Source organism: Cololabis saira, chromosome 3 (genome assembly GCF_033807715.1).
Source record: "Cololabis saira isolate AMF1-May2022 chromosome 3, fColSai1.1, whole genome shotgun sequence".
Classification (NCBI taxonomy): domain Eukaryota; kingdom Metazoa; phylum Chordata; class Actinopteri; order Beloniformes; family Belonidae; genus Cololabis; species Cololabis saira.
This window is the reverse complement of record NC_084589.1, coordinates 37073223-37095428: the sequence shown is the minus strand read 5'-3', so window position 1 is coordinate 37095428 and position 22206 is coordinate 37073223. Positions and strand designations below refer to the sequence as shown.

Below are 22206 nucleotides of genomic sequence, written 5' to 3'. Positions count from 1 at the left end.
GCACAAAGAATGCTGATGCAAGAAAAATATATAATTGAGGCACAAAATTGATGCTCTGTGACTAAAATATCTCCAAATTCTAAAAATATTCTATTATTTCTGTAATTATTCCCTTGTTAATGCACCGATGTTAAACTAGTGCACGTCTGAAGTTAAACTTTCAGCTATCGGAGATTTCGTCCAGTTGCTTCACGCGCCGCGGAGCACATGGAGAAAGTGTCCGTAACCTTTATAAATAAAACTTCTTTTCTCATTTTTACCTATTAGTAGAAACTGACTTCCCTGTGTTTAGAAATATATTAATTTATTGTCATTTTAATTAAAAAACAAAATGTCTTGAGGTTACTCATAAATATGTTGTTTACTTTTTTTTTTTTTTACTTTTCATAAATAACATCCAGATACTGACTTTTTTTTTTCCTCTGCTTTCTATGAAATAATAACCCATGTTAGCAAAATAGATTTGAGAAACTGTAATATGTTTTTTTTATTCATTTTTAAGTTACTTTCTATAAATGTATGCGGAAGAACTCAAATATAGACTTAAGTTGAAAAACTGTTGCAAATTCTTTTTAAAAAGAAAAACAAAAAATACATAAACTTAAAGCTCACTTGTAAAATTGGCAAAACAATAAGTGTACAGGGTGCATTAAGTTTTTTTTCTTTTCTTTTTACATTCAAATGCATTGCTTGTTCAATGTGTGACTCTGACATGTTGGTACAATTGCTTAAGTGCATCCATTTGAAAATAAGGATTTCCTATCACTCCTTAAATGGGAATCTACATAAATGCATAAAGACATTTTGATATTGAGAGAAGAAAAACATCTACTGTTGCTATAATAGTAAGCTTAATACAATATTGTAAATAATACTAAGACAAACGTAACGAGTCGCCCCCCCTCCCCCTCTGCAGCTCCACAGAGTTTACGTATTTCATACTGGGTGAGCCTGACAAATGAGACTTAGCATATTCGTATGAATCATAATTAAACTATGCATCGATTTGTTAAACTACGCGGTAAATATATGATTTTAAACCCATGTTCACTTTCAGGTCTTAAAGCTTTTATACACTTCAGATAATCAGGCTGATGAATTCTTAACTTTTTTTTTTTTTTTTACATTTTTTTTTCGGATAAATCTTACCTATCGTACTATATTTTTTACTAACATGCAGTTAAACTTAAGAATGCGATTAATGTCTCTCTTAAAGATATTGATAAAGATTACAACGTTTTGCTCACCGTGATTAAATCTAAAGTCATTTCTTATGGTTTACTATAGAGGGTCTGAACTTCTGATTCCATCGCAACCCCTTCGAGAACAACAACAAAAATCTCTTCATCATAACTTCTTCTGAATAGTCACATTTATTTTAAACTCCGGATGTGCTCTAATTCCAGCTCTTTGGGGAGAAGTATAAGTCTGTTAGCGTACGTTCACACTGCCGGCCGATATATCCGAGTTTTAGCCCGTACCGCAATGTTTCTTGGTTGTTTTTTTTTTAAATTTTAACAAAAAAACGTAATATTTTCTTCTTTGCAGACAGAAGTGGTTTCAAATTTGATCGGTGTCGCAGATGCGTGTCAATCCGAACTATGATGTCATTCACAATGAAGTCAGCCAGCGTAATGGAGGTTTCCTCCGCTAGCTGGCCTTGGCTATCGCTTAACTAACAACTACACCTCATTTCCACTTGACTTTCGTCCATCGCCCTGGTATTCAATGCAGCGAGATGCAGCTCCTTAAGTATGGGTTTAATCAATTCTAATACTAACACAATTTCCGTTGCCATGGAAGACTTAGTCAAACAACTGAAAGAAGTTCAGTTTGGCTTTGTTTACTGCAGTGACGGACGATGGTTCTAATGACTAACTCGCTGCCGCCACGTGAATAAAATTCCTCCAGTGTCTAAGGGCCTACAGATGCAACTCCACCTCGTTAAACAACTACAAGTTATTTTTTTTCAGAGGCCTGCTGCCCGTTTACACTGTGCTTGCTATCATTGGATGCCAGCACAGCGCACAAGTTCTCTCATACAAGTTGACGATTTTAAACAAATCAAATAACACTCCAGAAAACACTGGTCGGAAGCAAGTGGAAACAGAGTGCTACGCCCTCCATCGGTCCGTACGAAACTTTGTAGCAGAGTCAAAGTTCAGCCGAAACAAGTGAAATAAGTTAGTAATTCACGCTGTGCTAGCTAGTTGGATGCTAGCACAATTTATCCATCCTTTTATGTCATTTATAACACCACATAGACAACCATAGCAAGGACACACATATCCGATCGCTCGCAGAGTACAGTGCAATGTAAACAGTGAGTTCAGGAAGACCAGGTTCTGATCAGTTTTGCTGAAAACCCAGATTTGCGCTAGCAGTGTGAACGTAGCCTCAGCGGCGTCTCCGCAGTATTAAAGTACTAAACTAATCTTAAAACACTGAAACACAATATGCCTTCACTTTCACAGAAGTTGATTAATTGGACTTTTAGGGCGTAATTCCAGTTGTGGGATCGTTTCTTACTTCAGTTAACTGTAAACTGGGCCAAACTCGATGCTAAAACGTCTCTCCTTCTGTTTTGTTCTTTGGCTATGTCTGACCTTTTTTTCCTTTTTAAAAGTAACAAAAAATAAAAATAACAATAAAAAACGAGGCGGTGCAAAAATATCAAATGATAAAAACTAGTAACTTATGTAAACAGAACTCATCTTTGTTTTTTCATTAATTTTTTTTACAAATAATGTAGAGAATTGAAGCAGGCGGACAACACGAGGTTATTAAAGAGCGTCATCTCATGTCGTCCCGTCTCTTTTCTTTCTTTGTTCCCTCTTGCGTTTTAAATCCAAACCACTGAAGGCTGCCGGAACCACAGAGGCCAGCAGCTCACCGGACAGACGGGAGAGACCGTACAATGCTCCGGCTGCTCGTTTACACTCGAGTGATCACTTCTGCAGCACAATGCGATGGCGGGAAGTGCAGCCTCATCATTCCTGAAGGAAAGCGGGCCGGGACGTGATCGACACTCGGAGAAAACCCGGACAACAACCGCTCGCCCCGAAGCTGCTGCTAATTATCTGCACCTCTGATTCCCCGCTGGCGTGGATCCACACTGACTCTGAGGCCGGTTTTAGACAGAAAAGCGGTGACTTTATCGAAACAATCGAGCCATTTTCTTCTGAATATTATTTAAGGAACTGACCAAGCGGGCCGCTCTGTTTATCGTCCCATTATTGCTTTTCCTCCTCTTAAATAAAAACCGATTTGTCCTGAAGCGCTGAGCATATTAAACAATATTCACTCGAGATTGGATGTACACATCAGAGGTTTCATAAAAGGATATTTATTATTACAGTTTATAGTACTGTCTGGTTAATTTTTCCATCTCTATATTTGGACGAAATACTAAGTTAATCAGCTTAAATAATATTTCTTACATGTATGGATCTATCTAATATACTATAATAGTTAAAAGGATGACGGGGCGCATATATAAAAAGGATTTGCTCTCCCGCAACTCAAACACGTTGAGCTCTTTCTGCTAAAACATCCACAATGACACTTTTGAGACTGTAAAAATAATCAAAACCTCACTCGAAGCGGGCCCCTTAAAGTCTGGCTCCTAACCGATACAAATACTATATTTACATAGAGTGCTTTCCCATAAAGTACAATACTCATTAAGTTATACAGCGTCTAAAACCGGGAGAATCTCCAATAAGCCCTCTCTTCATCGAACCAGTGCAAAAACTCAAAATAAACCCCCGAAAAAGTCAAAAGCATTGACCAAATGGATGAGAGGTCTCCCAAAATTGCCACTACTGATAACAATAACCACCGTTACACACACATACGAAAAGAAATAATGATAGGGAATCCTTATGTGCATGTATCAGACTTTTTATGAAATATATTTCACCATCAGCGGTCGGTTTGGTATTAATCAAATGTGTGTTTTTGTTTTTTTTTCTTAATAAGGTGCTTCGCTTTTTACTTGTGGTGTTTTGTGAGCCTAATGTCCTGAATCCCCCGTCATCCCCACCCAAGCGGTTTGATTCACATTCGTCTTTTCCAAAAATAAGTACTTTTTTTGTCTTTTTGTGTGTTTTTCTTTTTTAACTCTTCTCTTTTTAAAAAGTCGTCCTCGGGAGCGGTACTTACTATCAAAGGCCAAAGTTTGCTACCTTGCAATGCCAAAAAAGCAGTGGCACTATTTCATAAAAAAATATTTAAGGCAGAAAACAAAAATAAAAAAGTTTATTCCGAGAGCAGCGCCACGCTGCCTCGGGTGTGACGTCGAAAGCTTACTGTGCAATTTTCCCCCGTAAAAAGCCCAACGGTTCCTCATTTCTGCCTCGCGTCACGCCGGCCGCCTGCTTTATATTCCTATTATTTTTTAAAGGAGGGGCCTTTTTTTCTTTCTCTTTCTTTTTGCTTGAATTATCCCCCGACGCTACGCCGGAGAGGGGCCTGCTGCATCATGGGAGCGCCGTCACCGCCACGCCTGGCCCACATGTGACGGCCGCTCAAAGGCTTCAGTCATCAATACAACGGTTCAGTCTGCAGGGGTCTTCGGGGGGGTCACATTTCTCCCTTTCTCCACCTCCCCCCCTCCCTTCATTCAACAGCTTAAATCCCTGCTGCCCCCCCCCCCCCCGAAACCCCAGACGCAGAGGGTGTGTAATTCGATTCAGCGTTAGCGCCGGTTAAACGGGGCGTTTCCTCCGCTTTCCTGTCAATTACAATCGTCTGATTTGGTTCTGAGGTCCAACGCTGGGCCTGCGGGGGGTTGGGGGGGCAGTCGGGGGGGGGGACAAAGTGAAAAGGCAGTTGTAGTCCCACATATCGGGGGTGGGGAGGTTGTGGGTTTGCGGAAATGTCGTCAACAGGGCCGCATCTGAATTTGGTGGTTGCCGGGGTCGAACCAGGTAACCGGTTGTCTGGCCACGCCCCCAAATCCGTCTTTATTTCAGCTCTTTCAAATCTGGTGTTTGCGGGTGTTTTGGGACAAAAGAGCCCCCTCCCCTGTCCAAACCCTTCCTGGTTGGAGAGTGGGGGGGCTCCTTTTCTAGCCCAGCTGCACCCAGCCCCCCCCACCCACCTACCCCGCACCTGTACCAGCCCATTTGCCTAATTGTGAATGAATGGACCCGGCCGTGTCCGGGCTACTCGCGGCCGACAAAAGGGGAATGGAGGGAGGGGGGTAGGACTGTGGCTGGGGGGTTGGGGGGGGTACCGAATCCCCTCCAAAAGAAAAGGGAGAAAGAAAGAAAAGGGGGGGGGGGGGGGGGCTAGCCGAGACCTCAAATCCGGGGTCAGGGCCGCGGCGGGCCGTGCAGCACCTGCTCCCGCGTTAGCGCCGTCGCTAACGGCCACGGCGACAGCAGGCCCCTCGCGGGCGGTGGTTCGGCTTTGTGCCGCCTCAACCGATTCTGGAGACGCTCAACAGTTTTCCTCAGCTTCTGTCCACGCGCTAATCAAACCCCCCCACACCTCAGAGAGACGCTCCTGCTTTCATTGTTCAGCAGCCAAAGTGACCACGCGGTTCAGGTGGCTTTTTGGGGGCCCGAGGGGGCGGGGGGGACGGATCCGGAGAACCGGCCAGCTGGATGAACTCCAGCGCTTTTTGGCCTCTCACAAATTAAATCAGTGCTTTAAGCCGGGCGGCGTCCGCGTGCTCCTCGAGTGGCACGAGCAGCGAGCACCGCCGGATCAATGGCCGCCGGGCGCCGCGTTTAACCACTTCCTGTCCACAATTAGCATCCCTTTTTTTCTGGTTTCTTTTACGGAACAAGACTTTTTTCTCCTTTTTCAGACCAGAACCAATCTGCTCCCACATTTATTCGTAATCAGTTTTTCCGGACCGATTAGGTCAAAACCACGATCAAATGAAAAAAGTGAAACGGGTTGAATCCACCTCCAGCGTCCGCTCCTGAAACGTGGAGGTCGTGATTGACTACTAAAGACCGAGATGATTGTAAGGTGCAATGAAGATGCTCGCCCCCCCACCCCCCCGCTAACGCCGTTCTGGGTCGGTCGGGGGCAGATCGGGTTCGTGGACGATCCTCCTTCAGTATAAACCCACTTCATGGTAAAATAAAAGATTTGAATAAGAAAAAGGTTTCACATTACTGTCGTAACTCCTGCCTTCGCCGCGATTCATGAATGAAAAACAGCAGCAGTCGAAAAAAAAAACGGAAAATCCAAAGGTACTATACTTCTCTTATAAACAAAACTTTTATAAAATATATATGCATATATATATAAAAAAAGAAAAACTTAAAAATATTTCTTATACTTTTTAGTAAAGCAAGCAGGACCTTCTAAAATATCTGCTTGATTGCTTTTAGATTTTTTTTTCTGGAAAAACAAACGTGTTTTATAATAATAATAATAATCGTAATCATAATAATAGTAATAATAATAATCATAATAACAGGAACTGAACACGGATAAAACGGAGAACTGACGTGGTTCTTTAGGAGAATATCCGGATGGCCTGCGTGACCTGGGTGTGGCACACGGGGCACTCGGGGTGGCTCAGCTCGCAGATCCGGATGGCGCACTCCATGCAGAAGAGGTTGTGGCCGCACGGCACCAGCGCCGCCGTCACCTTGCTCTCGAAGCAGGTCATGCAGTCCCGCACGGTGGCCGGCGGCGAGTCCGGCACGGGCAGGCGGCCCGGGAAGCCGTCGCCGGCCGAGGTGGGCTCGCTGTGGGCGCGGCGGGCCTGGGCGTGGGGCGAGCCGGAGACCGCCGAGGAGCCGGCGGTTCCCACGCTAACGCTGACGCCGCAGGACTCCGTCAGGCCCGGCGACAGTCTGGTGAGGGGCAGCGGGAGGCCGCCGAAGCTCTTGGAGCGCTGCTGGGCGTAGAAGGCCACCTGCTTGGGGTAGTCCGGGTCGCCCCAGCTGCCCCCGCCCTCCGAGCCGAAGTAGGAGCAGGTCTTCTCGCCGGAGCTGCCGTAGTTGCCCTTGCTGTAGATCCCCACGCCCTCACTGCCGCTGCCGCCGCCACCCACCATGGCGTCCGAGAAGTTCTGGCGGTAGCTGCTGGTGAGAGGTTTGCGCTGCCCCCCCTGCAGCCCCCAGACCTGCTGCAGCCGGCTCTCCAGGCCGCCGCCACCGCCGCCGCCCACCGGGCTCCCGCCGCCGCCGTTGGGCCCCAGGCAGTCGTTCTCGTTGTTGTGGTCGTGCAGCCCCCCCGTGCGGAAGGCGATGTGAGCCTCGATCTCCTCGCGCGCCCGCTCGGCGTTGCTGGGCGAGCCGGTGATCTCGAAGACGGGGTCGCGGTCCCGGCTGGGCGTCACGATGTAGGTGCAGGTCTGCTGCTGGATGCGCTTGATGGTGGAGCCCTTGGGCCCCACCACCAGCCCCACCACGCGGTAGGGCACCCGCACCTGGATGGTGGTCTGGCCCGGCAGCGGCGTGGGCGGCGAGCCGCTGAACGACACGCCCAGCTTGTTGCGCGACGCCCGCAGCATGGAGAAGTGCTCCGCTGCCGAGATGATCTCGCGCCGCGCTAGCGCCACGTCCTCCTTCCGGCCCGTGATCAGGAACACGGGCTCCTCGCCCCGGACCGGCGTCTTGATGTAGGTGTTGGTCTTGGCCCGCAGAGCTTTGATCTTACAACCTGCGGAGACACAACGAAGGTTCAGACGTTAGCGGACGTGACTCCCGCTTCAGATACACGACAACCGGTGAGAGCAAAAAACAGACTCCTCAAAAAGTCTTAAAAAGTCAATTTTTGCCAAAATAAGGCCTTTACGTGTCTTAATTTGTAATTAATGAAATAATTAATAGTAATTCATTTGTATCCAGTCATCATTCAAAAGTTTATTTCGTCGTTTTGAGGAGAATCTCCTGCCGAGGGTCTAAACCTGTGTTGCCAGGTTGGGCAGGTTTCAGATTCAGATTCCCGATTTGGCTGAAAATCTATGTTTCGGCTGCTTTTCCTGGTTTTTACTAAATATTTAGAAGAAATTATTGACAAAAAAGTTTCCATTATGTCAGAGAAAAGTAGAAACTTACACAATAAACTCATTGATATTTGATTTGCTTTAGTGGTGTTGTGAAGCTTGAAATTTATAACGCATTTAATAATAGACGGATTTAACAGAGAATGTTTGATTCTTTCATTATTTCTGTGGGTTTTTCATCGCCCCCCAGTATCTCACTTTTAAGCAGCCGGAGTCTGAAAACACCCGTTAGTGAGTCGTTCAGATTTGGCCGGGGGTCTGTGACATCACAGACCCAGATTAGAGGGACACATATCTCTTCCCCGTCTTCACCTCCGCCTAATTTCACATCACTTAGCTTCTGCTGCTCCTCCAAAGCAGAAGCCAAGACCCCAATTTCAAAAGACGCATCCCCTGCAGAGGGGAGGGGGCGGAGTCAGCTGCTTGGCCACGCCCCCTACGAACAGCTGCTATGACAACAACACGAGGAGAAACGTGCTTTTCTTCCTCCTGCTTGGTGTTTTGACCGTAGGAGATGACGTCAACCCCCCGTCTCTCCCGATGCCCCCCCCCACGGCCTGCACTCATATTACTCTGGTCAGCGTCAGCGCGACTCTGCTTATCCGTATCCCATCGCTTTGTTCATTAGGGCCTTTTATTCTTTTATCCACTGGAAGCACTCAGAGGACGAGCAGGAGGAGGGACCGGCAGCAGCGGTACCGGCTCTGATGGGTCGAGGGAGGGACGCCCAGGTGGGCGTGAACCCCGGATCAGCATCACCCTGCTGAACTAACAAATGCTAACCAGCTAAAAATACTGCCAGTCGATAGAGCTGAAACAAAGACCAAAAAATAAAGGAGTAAATCCTGTCGTTCCTTCACGTGGCGGGTGAGCGGTTCTGTTCTGTATTTAAAGGGGACCTATTATGAAAAACACATTTTTTCTTGCTTTAACATATATAAAGTGGTCTCCCCTCAGCCTGCCAACTCAGAGAAGGAGGAAAGCAACACAATTCTGCAGTGTCTGTACAGCCGCCCGGATGAGCCGTCCAGTGTGATGTGGATCTACGAGCCGTTCAGATTCTGCTCCCGTCTTTACGTAACAATTTACATAGGTTGGCCTCCAATGCGTGAAACCACGCCCACAACTAACCTTGGCCGGAACAACAACAAAAACTCCGCCGGCCGGAGCTTCTGCAATTTTATATATATATATATATATATATATATATATAATAGCGGTGTATCGCGTCATTCAGGCAGCCAATCAGCACAGTGTCTCATTATCATAGCCTCCCCGCCCACTCAGAATCAGGCATAGATAAGGAGATTAGAGAATGGCAAGATAAAGACATGGCTCAGAGTAGGGCTGGGCGATATGGCAAAAAAAGTGATCACGATTTTTTTTCCCATATTGAATGATCTCGATTTTTAATCACGATTTTTTTAAATCAGAAGATCCCCCCTCCCTTCTGGAATAAAATAGAAAGAAACCAGAGATTAGTTTTTTTTTTTATTAACAAATAAAGCAAATAGCATGTTTTAACAAGAATCCAGAATGCTACCAGTGGTACCCACCGAAAAAACTAGGGATGCACCAAAATGAAAATTTGAGGCCGAAACTGAAGCAGAATAAAATTTAAAGACTTGGCTGAATACTGAGTACCGAATAGCCTACGGAATGCGGTTGTTCACAGTTTTTCATTTATTTTGCCATTTTTTTCACAATTGCATAGATAAAATTGCAATGACATTATTAACAACAAAAACAGTAAACTAATGAGTTGAGCCACTGTCAAGCAGCTGGCGATGCTGTTGCTTAAATTGACCAAAAGGTGGCTCTCTAACATCACAGATTGTGTACTGTGCGTGACTCTGACGCTGGTTGGTAATTAAGGAGTTAAAACTCACTCGCCACTTACAGGACTCAGTAGCCAGCAGAAACGGCAGTTTTATTACATTTATTAACTGTAGTACCGCTATTATGAGAGGTTATTTCTCACAGTATTAGCCTAAAGGGACTTAAGGCTGATTTATGGTCCCGCGTTACACCAACGCAGAGCCTACGGCGTCATCATACTGAGCTCTGCTTGTTGCCTCCGCGCTCCGACACATTCACTCCGCTGAGCGCGCACACACACGCACACACACACCCATGTCGGGGCCGCGGAGTTTCTGAAGTCCGCGGTGATGAGTAATTTCTGGTACAAGCAGAGCGAATCACAACTTTAATGGGTGCGGTTCGAAAACACAATACATCCATCACGAAGGGCATTTTGTGAATCCATCACACCCTCCTCCTGTACGCTCGGAAGAAGTTGTCCGGCGAAATAAATAAATAAATAACCGCAAACCGCGAGTCCCGGTCGGCTCGAAGCTAAGCTAACGCTAGCCTGCGGTTGTTGTCTTGTAGTTTTATTTTCTCTGGTCACGCTTGCTCCCACCAGTGCAGGGGAGGCAGATGTGACTACTTTACTGCCTATGGTCATTCAACTTGCCGCGGCATGTCATGCATGATCAATTAATGCAAACAGCGCGGTGCCAGGAAAGCGGGTTGTGATTGGTTGTCGTGCACTTTGCTGCAGCATGTTTTGCACGTGATCGAGAAAGTAGACCCACAGCTGATCACCGTGATCGAACTTAATTTGATCGCGATCACAAATCGAGATCGTTAAATCGCCCAGCCCTAGCTCAGAGGCTGAATTTCTAATTTATTTAGCAAAAACCATCAAAAGCCTGTTTTTAAGACTTTCAAGGCCTGTTTAAAATAGGTATTAGATGCCATAATAGGCCCCCTTTAAAGCTCAGAAGACGTTCTTGCATGAAGTACCGGTTCCAGTCTCATCCGAGGGAACATAATAACCATGACATAACGCTGAACTCCCGCCCCGGCCGGCTCTCAGGACACCAGCGTATCAGCTCAGAGAACTCCTTCACACATCAACGCCGGCTCACGCCGGACTTCCTGGCAGACGGGACTCAGAGACTCGAGAAGGAGAACCGGAACCGACAAGTCGAAGAGTCAGAGAGTCTACGGACGGACCCACTAAGCCGAATATGACCAAAGTTTAACATCCAGGTCTGTCGATAAACGTGTATCAAAGGTCAAAGGTGGATAACCAGTTGAAACAGTTGTGATTTTATTTGTCTGAATGGTTGTTATGGTGATGTTTTACACCTGAACATCCCCGCAGGTGCAGCAGGAAGCCGCCTGCAGCCTCTGCTATGCTTCAGGGTCAAAGTGCACGCCTGCAGCTGAAGAGTTCCAGGAAACTGGAATCAACAAGTCAGAGTTTTAAGAGTCTGAACTTTGAAATGTTGCAACGGAAGATTTTACCAAGATTCACCAAGTTTCTGGAAACTTCCTCACCGCTCCTGCTGTTTCTAACACTGATTCCACATTTTGCAAATCAGCTTATACCCAGAACCGATCCAATACCAGCCCAATACCAATCCAATACTTTCCCAATAAACATCCAATACCAGCCCAATAACGATCCAATACTTTCCCAATTAAGATCCAATACCAACCCAATACTTTCCCAATTAAGATCCAATACCAGCCCAATACCAATCCAATACTTTCCCAATAAACATCCGATACCAGCCCAATACCAATCCAATCCTTTCCCAATTAAGATCCAATACCAACCCAATACTTTCCCAATTAAGATCCAATACCAGCCCAATAACGATCCAATACAGATCCAATACCAGTCCAATACTGATCCAATACCAATCCAACACTTTCCCAATACAGATCCAATACCAGCCTAGTACCTATCATATGGCTCACACCAATCCAATCGAATACAGAAAGCAACCAGCATCAATACGAGTTTAATACTAGTTCAATGCCAGTTTAATACCAGTTCAACACCAAAACAATACACGATACATGGGGTATCTAGTCCCATATTGTCCCATATATAGTCCCATATTGAGACTGGTATCAATCTAAACACTAATTTCAAAGTTTATTTAGACGGGACAATGCATATTCATGAACACTACATTAAGCAGTGTAAATACACCGGGTTTAGCAGAAATGCTAGTTTTCACCCGCAGTCCCCACAAACAACCAGACACACTCACACTCACACCTACGGGCAATTTAGAATGATCAATTAACCTAGCATGCATGTTTTTGGACTGTGGGAGGAAACCGGAGTACCCGGAGGAAACCCATGCAAGCACGGGGAGAACATGCAAACTCCACACAGATCACTAATCAATACCTGAACCAATACCCGATAACAATCCAATAACCAATAATCAAATACAGATATCAGTCCAATATCAAATACCAATCTGATACCGCACACTGTTCTGATATTGATCCAATACTGTTTATCGAAGAGACTAAAGTCATCAGATCTTTTCCAACGTTGTAAAACTAAATTTAACACGTTGCTATATCACCTCAATGTATAAATTGTTATGTCAACTAAATGTAATAAATTATAATCAGTCCGACTGATCAGTGGGAGGATTTATAGGAATAAATCAGACGTGAAACGCCCAACACATGAAAAGTAAACGGGGGGGGGGGGTTCCTTTAACGTTGTTACGGACGTTGACACGTTTGTGTGAAGTGATAGTTGTTGTGAAGATGAACCAGCTCCTTTGTTTCACAGCGCATCATAAATAACAAATGTTTATTTCTAGTTTCTGGGAGAATATTGATCAATATATTTGATTTTTATATCCCAGAATATCAGTCTTTGATCCCAAGGTCAGCTGGGCTGTAGCTCGTATTTATCCCTGAAATACAGAGGAGGCGTCGCCTCCGGGACCCGACTAGTTTCTGCTTTAATTCACCGTAAGATACGAGCTGATCAGCACGTAAACAAACACACCAACAATCACACGTTCATCCGTGTTTACGGAGGGGACCGGTTCAGAGTTCTGGGGAGGGGGGAACCGGGGCCCGGCGAGGCCTCGGCGAAGGTCCGATCCCGTCACGCGGCCAGTTTCTGCAGAAACCCGCGTTCCTCCACCTGGGTTTGTTTACGTTCCCCACGCTGGCCGGTCCTGGTGAACAGACCCGCCTGGTGGGTCCGGCTCGACCCCGGTACTCAGACAGAACCGGGCCCGGCGCCCCGGACCAGCCTGTGACCCCCGCTTGACCCCTGGGGGGGGATTCATCCTTCCAGCCCTCACGGGCCTCGTGTTGCAGTTCCGACCGGACCGGCAGCGTCCGGTGCACGCTGCTCCCCGTCACTCATCTATCCGGGCCCGTTCGGGTTTCCACGTGTACTGGTCGGTCCAACGGGCCCGTCCCGACCCGTTGCCCCCCCACCCCCCCACAGTACGACCGTCGCCGTGGCGATGAAAAATGAAAGCACCCCCGACAGCAGCAGCAGCTCCGACCCACTCCAACCTCGGCGGCGGAGGCCGGCGCCGCCACGGCCCGGTACCAGACCCGGCTCAGGGACACGTGGAGAGATTTCTTTCTCCTCAAACTACATTTAATAAAAAAAAAAAAAAATGTAAATTAAAGCCTTAATTAAAGAATTATCCGTAAAACGAATCGGCGGATCCTCCGCCGGCGGGAATTAAGGTCAGCGGAGACGAGTGCCGGCAGCGGCGGCTCGGCCGGGGAGGAACGGGGGTCACAACAAAGCCGGGGGCCGCCGCGCCGCCGCCGTCTCTGGCGGGAGACACCCCCCACCCCCAACGATGACAGGAAGCTGCATCCGCCAGAAAGAAGGGGGGGGGGGGTGTAACCCAGCGCCACAACCGTCTCAGAATCCCCCGATTCAGCACTTCTACTGGGTCAAACGTGAGTGGGGAGGTGGGGGGGTCTTAGGCTGGAAGGGGGGGGCTCCGTCTGCCTCCAGTTATCCTATTAAAATTCAAAACTTCTTCAGGGGAGCCGCAGTGGGAGACGAGGGGGGGAGTGGGGGGCTTGGCAGCACAAAAAGGATCCACGTTGGTGCAGCAGTGGAGCAGGAGAGGGGAGTGTCTGGAGACGGAGCCATCGCTCGCAGCTCCTCCGGACCCCCCCATTATTGACCCCCCCCCAGCCCCGGTGACACCACCGGGAACCTGTCTGCTCCACGTCCCAGCATGCACCTGGATCCAGGACCTGGTCCCGGTCCTGGTCCCGGAACGCTCTGCTGCGGCCTTTGTTCCGCCTCCCTCTGCTAGTGCTGACAGACGGCCATGTGGCTTCATGGGGGGGGCAGACGGGGGGCGTGGTGCCCCCCCATCCTTTACATCGATCAATACGGCAGCTCCAACGGTCCCGTCGGGTCCAGGCCCGGCCGGCCCGGCTGGCGCCGGTGAACTCGGTCCGAAGTGGAAGACGAGGAACTTGTGCAGGAGCATCACCTTTGTTTGTCTCAACTTCAGGTCTTTGTTCCCTCCCGGACAAGCCCCCCCCCGCCCCCAGCACGTGGTGCTGATCCAGGATCCAGGGGTCCGGATCTAGGATCCGGGGTGCACGGGGTCCGGATCAGAACTTTCCAGAGGGAAAGAAGAAGAAAGAGAAGAGAAAAACAACAACAATAACAAAACAAAAGGAGCTCCATCGTTCAACGACCATGTGGGTTGGGAGGAGGGAGAAGGGAGGAGGAGAAAGAGGGGTGTGTGTGTGTGTAGGGGTTTAGGGAGGGGGGTCCTGGTCTTGGTCTGGGTTCGGGGTTGGGGGTTCGGTTCTAGGACGGTCTGGCGCGTCTCAGACGACAAAGGGGGGGGAGGCGAGGCTGACACTGATGGCGTGGATGTTGGGATAATTCACCCGGGGGAGGAAGGCGAGGACGAGGAAAGCGAGGGGTCTCTCTCCTCCATCCATCCCTTCATCCCTCCATCCATCCCAGCAGGGAAAAGTGGGAGGCTGATGCCTCACACACACACTCACACACACACATACACACACACACCACTCCCTTTTCTTTGTCAAATAGCAGCAGGTAGAGTTGGTACAAGGCGGAAACAAAGGACGCAGGCGCGGCGGGATGGAGGAGCCGCATAAGTTTGGAGGGAAAAGCGTTTTCCTGCTTCTCTCCCTGCGTTACCTTGTCTGCCCACGATCTCGGCCACATGCTCGGAGCTGGGCACCGGGACGCACTCCGTGATGTTGCAGCCTCGTCCCTTGGTCTCCCCCTCGTACAGCGCGCACAGCTTGCTCTTCCCCTGCAGGACGGCCGAGTCCCCGCCGTGGTTGTGGTTCTGGTGGTTGTGGTGGTTGTTATTGTTGTTGCTCCGGTCCTGCACCCCGGCCGTTAGCGGGGCTCCGACCCCGGTACCTCCGCCGACACCGGTGCCGTCCTCGCCCTCGCCCCCCCCCAGCCCCAGCAGGGACAGCTGGCCCAGCGCGACCCGCAGGGCTCGGGAGTCGTCCTCCTCCTCGTCGTCGGGCGGCACCAGCATGGCGTCTCCCCCGCCGCCACCGCCGAAGCCCGAGCCGGAGCCGGAGGAGGCGGCCATGTCCCCGGCGAAGCCCCCGTTCTTCTCCATGATCCCCGCGAGCACCAGCAGGCTAGGCATGGCTAACAAAAGAGTGTGTGAGGAGACAAAGACTGGGAACGAGACTACTGGAGGAAACAGCAGCGTGCACGCCTCCTCCTCCTCCTCCTCCTCCTCCTCCTCCCAGACCCCGCACCCCCCTCTCTGCAATACAGTCCCGCCCAGAGCCCGACCAGAGCCCGCCCCGCTCCGTTATAGAGGCTGGATTATGGTTCTGCGTTAAAGCGACGCAGCGCCTACGCCGTAGGGAACGGCGTAGGCTCTGCGTTGTTGTAACGCGGAACCATAAATGAGCCCATAGCCGTGCGCCACGCCGCCGCCGCGGCTATGGCGAGCCACGCGGAGCAACATTCTGGTTCCTCTGGATCTAGTCCAGGGATCTGCAACCCAAAATGTTGAAAGAGCCATTTTTTTTGTCACTTTGTGTTTATTAGATTTTCAGTTTATTACAACTGCACATTTTTACCGGATCACAAAAATTATCTGTATATTCCAGAGCCATTTTTGACCAAAAACACAAAAAATATGTCTGGAGCCGCAAAAAATGAAAAGTCTTGTATAAGCCTTAGAATGAAGGCAACACATGCTGCATGTTTCTATATTAGTTATAACTGGGGGAAAAAAAATTTTTCATTATGCACTTCGAGAAAAAAGTTGAAATGTCGAAAAAAAAGTCGAAATGTTGAGAAAAAAGTCGAAATGTTGAGAAAAAAGTCGAAATTGCGAGATTAATGTTGAAGTACAATCTCGAGAAAAAAGTCGAAATGTCGAGAAAAAAGTCTAAATTTTGAGAAAAAAGTCGAAATGTCGAGAAAAAAGTCGAAATTGCGAGATTAATGTTGAAGTACAATCTCGAGAAAAAAGTCGAAATGTCGAGAAAAAAGTCGAAATTTTGAGAAAAAAGTCAATGTCTAGATTAAAAAGGAAAGGAAAAAGAAAAAAGGTAAAAAAGAAGAAAAAAAAAGAAGAAAAAAGGGGGGGAAAAAAAGGAAAAAACATTTTTGTTGCAAAATCTCCAGGAAGCCACTAGGGCGGCGCTAAAGAGCCGCATGCGGCTCTAGAGCCAGGGGTTGCCGACCTCTGATCTAGACATTTATCTCGTTCTCTGTGACTGCGTTTACATGCTGTCAATAACCCTTTTAAAACTGGAATATTAGCAATAACCTGGTTTTGCACGGCAATGTTAACACCAATAACCCCTTTGAATAACCGGAATTTGATCATATTACGGTTTTTAAAAACCCGAATATGATCCCTGGGTTACTCCTTTTCTAAAGCTTGAGTTATGGTTCCGCGTTAAATCGACGCAGAGCCTGCGTCGATTTAACGCGGAACCATAAATCAGCCCATAGCCGTGCGCCACACCGCCGCCGCGGCTATGGCGAGCCATGCGGAGCAACATTCTGGTTCCTCTGGATGTAGACCAGGGGTCTGCAACCCAAAATGTTGAAAGAGCCATATTTGACCAAACACACAAAAAATATGTCTGGAGCCGCAAAAAATGAAAAGTCTTGTATAAGCCTTAGAATGAACACATGCTGCCTGTTTCTATATTAGTTATAACTGGGGGAAGATTTTTTTTTCATTACGCACTTCGAGAAAAAAGTTGAAATGTCGAGAAAAAAGTCGAAATGTCGAGATTAATGTTGAAGTACAATCTCGAGAAAAAAGGCGAAATGTCGAGAAAAAAGTCAAAATTTTGAGAAGAAAGTTGAAAAGTCTAGATTAAAAAGGAAAGGAAAAAGAAAAAAAGGGAAAGAAAAAGGGAAAAAAAGGGAAAACATTTTTTTTGCAAAATCTCCAGGGAGTCACTAGGGTGGCGCTAAAGAGCCGCATGCGGCTCTAGAGCCAGGGGTTGCCGACCCCTGATCTAGACATTTATCTCGTTCTCTGTGACTGCGTTTACATGCAGTCAATAACCCTTTTAAAACCGGAATATTAGCAATAACCCGGTTTTGCATGGCACCAATAACCCCTTTGAATAACCGGAATTTGCTCATATTCCGGTTTTTAAAAACCCGAATATGACTACGTTTACATGCAGTCAAAATTCGGGTTATTGGTAATATTACTGTTACTGAAACATTGGGAATATTCCGTTTACATGGTAATTAATCATTCGGGATATCTGGATCAAACCAGCAACGTGCAGGCAACATCATGACGCAATTCCCGTCATTTCCGCTTCTTCATCCTGTATCCAAATTCAAAACAAATGCTGCTTCCCGCAACTTTTTGCTCACCTTCTTGTAAATCTCGCTATCCCGGTACTTTCTACCGTCTACAAATGCCAAAATGTTCATGTCCTTCATTACATTTATGAAGTGATTAGTCTCCTCCTCACTCAAAAAGTGTGGCGTGGTCTTGCGTTTCTCCATGTTTATAAGAACTTCCTGGACTCAAAAGACCAAGATTCCTTGCGAAAAGAGCATGCGCAGAAAACAAATTCATCTTCCGTTTGATGGGGATATTCCGTTTGGCGTTTACATGACCGAATATTCGGGTTTTAAAAGGAGTAACCCAGGGGTCATATTCGGGTTTTTAAAAACCAGAATATGAGCAAATTCCGGTTATTCAAAGGGGTTATTCGTGTTTACATGGCCGTGCAAAACCGGGTTATTGCTAATATTCCGTTTTTAAAAGGGTTATTGACTGCATATAAACGCAGTCATCGATACCCTGGGTTACTCCTTTTCTAACCTGAATATTTGGTCATGTATAGCCTAAAGCCTGGATTATGGTTCTGCGTTAAACCAACGCAGAGCACACGCCGCTGCCGTGACGCTGTCGTGAACCCTTCGGACTTTCTCCGTCACTCCATTTCGCCGCGGTGCAATACCCCCCCAGAGCGCTAGGGGGGGCGCGTTCTTTTCCTGAATGGTTTATCTGACTTTTCCGGTCACAGTGAATCAAAGAGATAAGGACAACTATTGTGCAAAAAAACAAAACAAAAATCACACACACACGAAGAAAAGAGCGCTGAAAGTTTACAGCTGCTTCACGAACCGGAACCGGAAATGCGTTGCTACCAAGCGAACCAATCACAGCCCTCTTGGTCTGCGTTGGTCTGCGACCTCTTGACGCGTAGTTACAATTTTTCGGAGGTGCGCGTCAGGCACGGCGTATGTTTTCTTTGCATGCCCTTTTTGCAAGGAATTTTGGTCTTTTGAGACCAGGAAACATTTTGGCATTTGTAGACGGTAGAAAGTACCGGGATAGCAAGATTTACAAGAAGGTGAGCGAAAAGTTGCGCGAAGCAGCATTTGTTTTGAATTTTAATACAGGAAGAAGAAGCGGAAATTACGGTAATTGCGTCATGATGTTCTCCGCGAGTCGCTGATTTGATCCAGATATCAAATGATTGATTAAATGATTAATTACCATGTATACAGGGATAACCCTGTTTGCTCACGCATGGAAACGGAATATTTCGAATGTTTCAGTAACCGGAATATTAGCAATAACCCAAATTTTGACTGCATGTAAACGTAGTCTGTGTCTTTGAACATTTCATCCTTTCTCTGTCTTTCTGTCTTTCATCCTTTCTTTTTTACTGTACTTCTTTCTTTTTTATTTTATGTATTTTATGTATTTTCTTTCTTTCTGTCTCTCTTTTTCTTTCTTTCTTTCTTTCTTTCTTTCTTTCTTTCTTTCTTTCTTTCTTTCTTTCTTTCTTTCTTTCTTTCTTTCTTTCTTTCTTATTCATCATTTCTTTCATTCTTTCTTCTGCTTATTATTAATAATGCTTATTCATAATAAGCATTATTATTATTAAATTATTATTTTCATCCTTATTAATTTTACCTCTTCTTTCATCCATTCTTTCTTTCTTATTTTATGTTCTTTCTTTCTTTCTAATTTTATGTACTTTCTTTTTTCTTTTTCACGAACCGGAACCGGAAATGCGTTGCTACCAAGCGAACCAACCACAGCCCTCTTCTTTCTTTCTTATTTTATGTTCTTTCTTTCTTTCTAATTTTATGTACTTTCTTTTTTCTTTTCATCATTTCTTTCTCATTTTATGTACTTAATCATTTCTTTCTCATTGTATGTACTTTCTTTCTTTCTCATTGTATGTACTTTCTTTCTTTCATCCTTTCTTATTTTAGTTATTTTTCTCTTTCAACATTTCTTTCTTTCTTATATTGCCTTTTCTTTCTGTCATTCTTGCTTTCTTTCATGTATTTTTTTTATTTCTTCCTTTTTTCTTTCTTTCATCCTTTCATCCTCTTTCTCTTCTTTTTTCTCATTTTATGTACTTTCTTTCATCCTTTCTTTTTTATTTCTTTTTTTCATCCTTTCTTTCTTTCCTCCTTTTCTTTCTATATTTCATCCTTTATGTCTTTTCTTTCATCCTTTCTTTCTTATGTCTTCTCTCTTTCTTTCTTATTTCATCCTTTCTTTTGTTTCTTTCAACCTTTCTTTGTCTTTCTTTCATCCATCCATCATCTATACCCGCTTTGTCCTTACGCATGTGTTTGGACTGTGGGAGGAAGCCGGAGTAACCGGAGAAAACCCACACAAGCTCGGGGAGAACATGCAAACTCCACACAGAAAGACCCTGCTGGTCCTGGGAGTCGAACCGGGAACCTTCTTGCTGTGAGGCAACAGTGCTAACCACCAAGCCACCGAGCTGCCCTTCTTTTCTTCTTTCTTTCATCCTTTCTTTCTTTCTTTTATTTCTTTCAACCTTTCTTTCTATCTGTCTTTCTTTCTTATTTCAATTCTTTCTTTCATCTTTTCTTGGTTTCTTTCTTGCATCCTTTTCTTTCTTGTTTTATGTCTTCTTTCTTTTTTATTTCAGTTCTTTCTTTCTTTCAAGCTTTCATTCTTTCTTACTTGTCTTTTTCTTTTACTCTTTTTTCTTTCTTTCTTTCTTTCATCCTTTCTTTTGTTATGATTGATTATATAAAGAATAGTTTAAAATCAAACTGAATATGTAAACTGCATGTGCTGATTAACTAAATGTTTCTGTATGTGAAACTAAGGTGCATCTCTGACTTTCACTGAGAGTACCATGCTGTAACAGGCACGAGATAAGAGAGGCCCCCAGCAATAAACTAAGGGGGGCCCCAAGCCACCCCCTCTCTCAAGTGTAATAAAACTTTCTCAGGAGAGAGACCGGCAGATCTGGCGGGACGATTGACCAAGCAGGCTGCAGGAGCGCTGCTCTGCCGATCTCACTCATGAGGCCTACTTTAATTCTATCCCAGTCTTGTGTCTTTTTATTTACCTTTTCCAGCTCAATTAAAGAACCCGGGGTGATTGAATTCGATCACAACAATTTGGGGGCGTCGTCCGGGATTGAGATCAGGAAAGAGGTAATTATGAAAAAAAAAAAAACAGCTTGGTGCGAAAAAAGGCGAGGACACGGCCCGCGCGGCAAATTCAGGGTAAGCAGACCGTTTATCTGCATTGGATATACTCAAATCAAGACCGTGTCCAAAGTCTTAAGTAAACACCCAGCTGCTGAATTTAAGAACTGTTAAATTTAAGGAATGATAACGGCTGAATTTAATAACTGCTAAATTTAAGGAATGATAACTGCTGAATTATAAGAATTGCTAAATTTAAGGAATGACAACTGCTAAATTTAATGAAGAAAGGACAAAGCTGGAATAGAAAATAAAGAGGAAATATATATAAGTTAAGAGGAATATTTGTTAAGGGTTTAAGTCCCAGGATGTTATTAGAAAGGGTTTATTAACGGTTAGAGTCCGAGGATGTCGGGGTTTGAGGCCCTTTTGAGGGACAGGGTTATTGGAGAATCCTGTTACCGTAGACATTCTGAAGTCTCGGGCGTGGCTGCCCCCCCGTGACGTCGACGGGCGCACGTATTTTTGCTGGGTTAGAGTCCCGGGATTGAGACCACCCAAATTCTAAGAAGCTGCCAAAGAAACTTAAAAAAAAAAAAAAGTTGATGGTATGCATTGAGGATGGAATAGGATTTTGGAAACTGTAGAGATGTTTTAAAATGCCCAAGAAACTTTAAATGTTGAGGGAATTTGGCTTTGTGAAGATATTATAAGACCTAAGTTGACATGAGCCTGAAAAACAGATATAGAGATGGTAATATTGTGGAATATATGTAAAAAAATTAAGCAGTGGCTGCTGGCCTGGCTATGAGAAAGGAGGGGCTGCGCTTGTGGGTGAAGCGCCTGCATTTACGTGTGTGCTGGTGTGTGTATGTGTGTATGTGTGTGTGACAGAGACAGAGACTGCGTGTGTATGTGTGTGAGAGAGAGGGAGAGAGAGATGTGAGAGATAATGTGTGTGTGTGCCTTTGTGTATTGTAGCCTATGTTATGTTCATGGAATTTTGTAGATATATTCTGTAATTTTAAGAGAAAGAAAAGTATGATTTAATTGACTTCGTAGTTGGTTTTAAAATCGGAGATTGGTTAGACAGAAAAGTTGCAGGTTCAGATGCCATGGTCGTAAAAGTCCTCTGTCAGATCATGACCTGCTCTGATCGTTAGCAGATTTTATGGTGCTTGGAGATGCAGAGAAGCAGAGATGCAGACTGTTGCTCCGATGGAAGGAGGAGGGGCTGTTTGGGTCTTTCGGCAGCACAGATAACCAGTAAAGCTTTAAAAAAGCTAGAGATTATGTTGATAATAATCTTATTTAGGGGTTGAATAGGTGACAAATTTTAGAATATATTTGGATATTATAAGATAAAATGTTAAGAAGTAAAAGGTTTAAATTCATATGAGCCTCTCTCTGTTGACTTGGTTAAAATAATATGAACAATGAGCTTCTTTAAATGATACAT

The 22206-nt window shown here is 45.7% G+C and overlaps 1 protein-coding gene across 1 annotated transcript; it reads right to left on the bottom strand.

The window, feature by feature from the left end:
• Positions 1 to 1511: 1511 nt before the first annotated feature.
• Positions 1512 to 15540, bottom strand: mex3a (mex-3 RNA binding family member A). Its single transcript, XM_061717410.1, has 2 exons — positions 14982 to 15540; positions 1512 to 7635 (listed from the first exon to the last, which is right to left on the bottom strand). Exons 1-2 carry the CDS (start codon positions 15451 to 15453, stop codon positions 6482 to 6484), a joined length of 1626 nt encoding a protein of 541 aa, XP_061573394.1. The 5' UTR covers positions 15454 to 15540; the 3' UTR covers positions 1512 to 6481.
• Positions 15541 to 22206: the final 6666 nt, after the last annotated feature.

Bases quoted from the DNA above. Each gene is read 5' to 3' on its own strand.
- mex3a (XM_061717410.1), bottom strand. From the start codon at position 15,453: ATGCCTAGCCTGCTGGTGCTCGCGGGGATCATGGAGAAGAACGGGGGC. The intron at 7,636-14,981 runs GTAACGCAGGGA...GTGTCTCCGCAG, and splicing joins CGAGATCGTGGGCAGACAAG to GTTGTAAGATCAAAGCTCTG.